We start from the raw sequence: 5499 nt of genomic DNA on the forward strand, positions 1-5499 counted from the left end.
CTAATGCTACATAAACTCCCGAGAGTCCGTATCGGCCATGATATAGGATGCGCCCGATAAAGGTGGATGAAACTTGCAATAAAATTATAGTTGATACGCTAACTCTAAGCTCGTCTACCGTCTTCCCCATCTCCTTGCTCTATATCACCCTTGCTCATTCTGCCTTTACCCAACTTCCACCCCGTAAAATGTTTGCCGCACACATATCTCGGGGTGCACCCTCTATGATATTTTCACCCCTTCTATTCATACAGCCATATAGCACTCCCCTTGTATTGCTTTTTCCCACTCCTACGATGAACGAAAAACCAACTTGCCATATTTCCATAATAACCCTGCGTGACTCGACTGTCACGTAGACTGTTCCCCACCCCTTCATACCATACGATGCTTCCGATAAAAACAGATAAAGCTCCAACAGCCATACGATTCAATAGGCTTATCAGCCATCCGTATACTATAACCCACCCAACCCCACTCCTTACCCCTCTGCACGCTCCCGCAATAGAGAATCGCTTTTCTTCGTGTAAACCCCCCGACAAACGAACTCTTACCACAACCATCTCCCCCCCCTCCAATTTAGGATGTCGCGAATAAAGCCGGATACAAACAGCGTATGCAAACGTACGTTGCGGCAGTATATTTCGCCATCTCTCACTTCTCCCTCCATCTTCATCTTACTCACTTTCCTCCATTGCCCCTCCCTCCCCACGACAACGCCATTTTCCCCCTGTAATGTTGTTGAAGTCATGAGTTGACCACTAGATGTCAGGGCAACGCATGTGATATCCCCTTGGTGTGGAGCCAAGAATAGGCAGTAATACACAGACACTAGAAAGTACAACATGGTGTCAGAAGTGGCTCCACACTTCAAGATTTGTAGTGTGCCCAACGGATCACGTGGTTGTTCGGTTTCGTTGCAGAGTGTTATGTGTTTCATCCATCCGTATCTGTTGCATCGGTGTCCCTACTGACGTTTTATTGGGCCACATTAATTGACTGAGTGTTCCGCGCTTCTCTAAGGCGCTCTGTTGCCCCTGCTCGTTGTTTTGTGCCTGATTTTTTTTTTGAAATGGTGTCCTCGTTGCGAGCACCTGAACGTTTCTCTTTTATTGCCAGTGACTTACCGGCCCAGTGGGGCATATGGCGTAGACAGTTTGAGTGGTACTTAGTAGCCACGCGAAGTGGCCTCAATGTGGACGAGAAACAGATGGTGGGTGTTCTACTCACTTTGCTTGGCAGTGAGGGGTTAAAAATTTATGACACGTTTGTGTTTGCGCCTCCTGCTGACGCCAGAAAAGTCGTGCCGGTGTTAGATCGTTTCACGGCACATTTTGAACCTCGTCGAAGTGAAGTGTTTGAACGTTTTAAATTCCTGCGTCGTCATCAGATGCCGGGTGAATCTGTTGATTCGTGGCTCATTGAATTAAGATCGCTAGTCAAGTCATGTGATTATGGGGCGGGTGTTGACTCTGTTCTCTGTGATCAATTGTGCTCGGTGTAGCTGATCCTTTTGTTCGGGAAAAGTTACTTTATGAGAAAGACCTACTACTTGAAAAGGCATGTGACATTGTGCGTGCTTGTGTGTCGTCAAATGCTCAGCTAACGTTAATTGGTGCGCCGACAGTGGTTGATTCGGCTCACGCTCTTCATGCTAAACAAACCAACGAACAGTCTAATTCAAAGTCAGAGCTACAATCGTCACGCAAGGTGTCCCCTGGGTCGTGCCCAGCGGCTAGTCAACGGTCTACGCAGCAGAGTCACGCTGACAATCAACACTATTTTTCGTGCCGCCAGTGTGGAAATCGCCACAAGAAAAATCAGTGCCGGGCTGTCAATATAAGATGTCACAGCTTTGGCACGTTTGGTCATTTTCAACGCTATTGCCCTAATCGTCCAAAGCAGTCCTCAGGTCCGCACCCGCCTTTGAGTTTCCAGCCTACGGATGCGGCCAAAGTTCATGCAGTTGGTGGCGAATCACGGTGGGTCGGTGATGTTGAACGAGGTGGCACGGCCATGTCTTTTCCAAGCCCAGTTGAAGAAAGCTATTTTGTGTCCCATGAACTACAGTCCTCTAGCGGTGGATCTGAGTGGTTCCAGGAACTATTGGTAGATGGAGTGACAGTGAATTTTAAACTTGATTCGGGTGCCACCTGCAACATTCTCCCGCATGAAGCCTTTTCCCGCTTACCCGCTGAACAGCGCCGCATGCATCCCGGGCTGACCGTTCGCAGCTATGGGGCAAAAGAAGGTTTTCTTAAAGTGTTGGGCCTTCACACGTCTAAAGTGGTTCGACATGGGGCTGTGTACATTGTTGACTTTGTGGTTGTTGATGAGCCGGGTCAGCCACCTATACTTGGACTTCCTTCATGTGATGAAATGAACCTGATCCGCCGGGTTGATGCTGTTCAGTCAACAGTCGCTCAGCAGCTACCACCGATTGCAAACGAGTTCATGGATGTCTTCACTGGATTAGGTAAACTTCCAGTTAAACATGACATTCCGTGGCTCACGGGTGCAAGTCGTGTTGATCTGGTAGTATCGGCAGCTGGTCGTTTGCCATTCCACCTGATGGATCGTGTGTTTAAAAAGTTAGACGAAATGGTAGCCGAAGGAATAATTACTCTGGTTCAAGAACCTACAGAGTGGGTCAGTCGCATGATGGTTGTCGGAAAACTGGATGGCGACGTCCGCATTTGCCTGGACCCGTCTGAATTGAACAAAGCTGTCCAACGGCAACATTTCTCGGTGCCCACGGTAAAGCAACTGTTCAGCAAGCTGAGTAAGGCCAAATATTTCTGCAGCCTAGATGCTGCTTCTGGTTTTTACCAGATACCGTTGTCTAATTCTGCGTCTTATTTATGTACGATGGCAACACCTAAAGGCCGTTACCGCTACCTCCGGCTGCCATTTGGGTTGAAGTCAGCCCCTGAAATCTTCCAGCAGACCATGTGTGAATTGTTTGGAGACTTGGCTGGAGTGTTCATCTTTTTTTATGACTTTCTGGTAACGGGTGAAACTCGAGAGGAGCTCCTCAGTAATCTCCGCCAGGTATTTTTACGTTGTCGTCTTCACAACCTCAAACTCCAACTCAAAAAGTGCCGGTTCTTTCTCCAGGAACTTCCGTGGCTGGGCCATATTATTGGTCAAGGAACTCTTAAACCAGACCCCAACAAAATCAAGGCTATCGTTGACATGCCAGATCCTGCTAGTCCTGCTGAACTTTTACGACTTCTCGGTATGGTGACCTAACTCGACAAGTTCTGCAGTAATCTGGCGGGTCTGACAAGGCCGCTCAGGGATCTTCTCAAAGCTGATGCAGCGTGGATTTGGGAGTAACCTCAACAGAAGGTGCTAATCAAGCTAAAGAGTGCAATTTCGTTTCTACCTGTTTTGCGTCTGTTTGACCGCTCGCTACCTGTCGTCGTCTCCGTTGACGCCTCTCCTGTCGGCATTGGTGCTGTGCTGCTTCAGAACGGGCAGCCCGTCGCCTACTCTTACACATCTTTAACCGCAACTCAGAAGCGCTATTTTCAAATTGAAAAGGAGCTCCTAGCTGTCCAGTTTGGCCTTATGCGATTCCGGCAATATGTGTATGGTCACTCGGTAGTCGTCGAAACGGATCATAAACCTCTGGTGGGTTTAGTAGACAAGCCAATTACCTCTTGTTCTCCGCGAATCCAGCGAATGCGTCTCCAGCTACAGCGTTTTGATTTTGACCTCGTGTACAAGTCAGCCAAAGAATTGTTCATTGCTGACACACTCAGCCGGGCACCGTCTCCTAATCTTTTCCTGGATGACGTCACGCAAGATTGTGAGGAGCAAGTGCATGCTGTTTTGGATATTATTATCCCTCAAATCTCTACGAGGGCCAAGTTTGCATCGGCCACGGCAGCTGATCCGACGCTCCTGCTTGTCAAAAGTCTACTAGTTCGGGGATGGCCTGAGCACAAGGCCCAGTGTCCCGTAGCAGCTAAGCCGTTCTGGTCGGTTCGTCACAACCTGTCTGAAGCTGATGGGTTGCTTCTCAATGGCAGTCGCCTGGTGGTTCCGGTTTCATTACGCCAGGAGGTGTTGGCTGACATTCATGATGGTCACTTTGGCGAGGTTAAATGCATTCTGCGGACAAAGTCTGCGGTTTACTGGCTTGGATGCGTTGACCACATTCGAAGCATTAGAGCGGGATGCCATGCTTGTCAAGAGCATCGTCATCGGAATCCAGCTCCACCTTTACATCCAGTTCCGTTACCGGTGCATGCCTTCCAGTACGTGTCGGCTGACATATTTTTGTTCCGTGGTGTCAATTATCTCCTAGTGGTGGATGCCTACAGCAAATGGCCGTCATGTGTGCCGTTGCGCACCTTGTCGTCCACATCCACCATTGCTGAAATGGAGCGCATTTTTAGCGACATTGGCACACCTGAAACCATCATGTCGGATAATGGATCACAGTTTGACTGCGCTGAGTTCCGTGCGTTTTGTGCGCGTTGCAATATTCGCTCGGTGACCTCTAGCCCGACTTATCCGCAGTCGAATGCTCTTGTGGAGCGACACATCCAAACCGTCAAACAAACGATATTGAAAATGTTCGGTGACGGTTGGTAACTCTGGGAATGCTTGGCGGCTATTCGGTCTATGCCAGTGTCACATCATTTTCCGTCCCCGACGGTTCTACTACAAGGCCGTCACATTCGCGGCTCGTTGCCGTTTCTCTCGGATCATCTCATGCCACAGCTAGTGCCTGCCCAGTTTGTACGTGATCAACTTCGACGTCGTCAGGCGGCCGCGTGTTTCCGTCATGGTGGCCGTCCAGCTGCCCGAAGCTCGGCGCTTTCTGTTGGTCAACGAGTCCGCGTTTATGTCGCTGGCTTATGGCTGCCGGGAATGGTTCACACGGTCTGTAGTGAACCACATTCCTATTTTATTAAGTTAAAGGACGGTCGTGTTTTTCGGTGCACCCGTCGTGACATAAATGTTGACAATGCAGTCAGAACTGAATTGAATTCCTGGGGCCCCGCCATTTCTCACCAGGCGTGGCCGGCCTTTCCGTTACCATTGCCTGCTCCGGCTCTTCCCGTCAGTGTCCGCCCTCCGGTGCCCTTGCTTCCCTCTATTCGTTCTTGTCTGATGTCAACGGTGCCGCTGAGTGCGGTGGTGGGGGCATTCCCGTCGTCTGGTCCGTCAACATCCTTGTCTAAATCTCTTGCAGCCGGACAACCTCTTCTGCCGACTGGTGTGTTACCTGTCCCTCCGGAACGGACTCCGTCTATTTCGTCGACAGTGGCTTCTCCGACGTCAACTTCTTTGATTACCAACATCAAACCAATCCCGCTAATACGGAAGTCCTCACTATCCCGATGGATATAATTGCCGATATCACAGCCTCCCTGAACGAACACTCCATGACTGTCCCCCAATCAAATTGCAGGAACATCGGCTATTGTCGTATCCGCCGCCGAGAAAGCAGTTCTCGGAACCTTTACCAATTGGTTCGAGAAT

The 5499-nt window shown here is 49.7% G+C and overlaps 1 protein-coding gene across 1 annotated transcript; it reads left to right on the top strand.

Annotated features, from left to right (window-relative positions):
* The first annotated feature begins 1072 nt into the window (after positions 1-1072).
* On the top strand, positions 1073-4605 carry LOC116918578 (uncharacterized protein K02A2.6-like). The gene is made up of 4 exons (XM_045178665.1): positions 1073-1448; positions 1505-3051; positions 3118-3243; positions 3364-4605. The coding sequence occupies exons 1-4, from the start codon at positions 1073-1075 to the stop codon at positions 4603-4605; spliced, it is 3291 nt and encodes a 1096-aa protein (XP_045034600.1).
* Positions 4606-5499: the final 894 nt, after the last annotated feature.

The sequence above is a fragment of the Daphnia magna genome, linkage group LG9 (assembly GCF_020631705.1).
Source record: "Daphnia magna isolate NIES linkage group LG9, ASM2063170v1.1, whole genome shotgun sequence".
Taxonomy (NCBI): domain Eukaryota; kingdom Metazoa; phylum Arthropoda; class Branchiopoda; order Diplostraca; family Daphniidae; genus Daphnia; species Daphnia magna.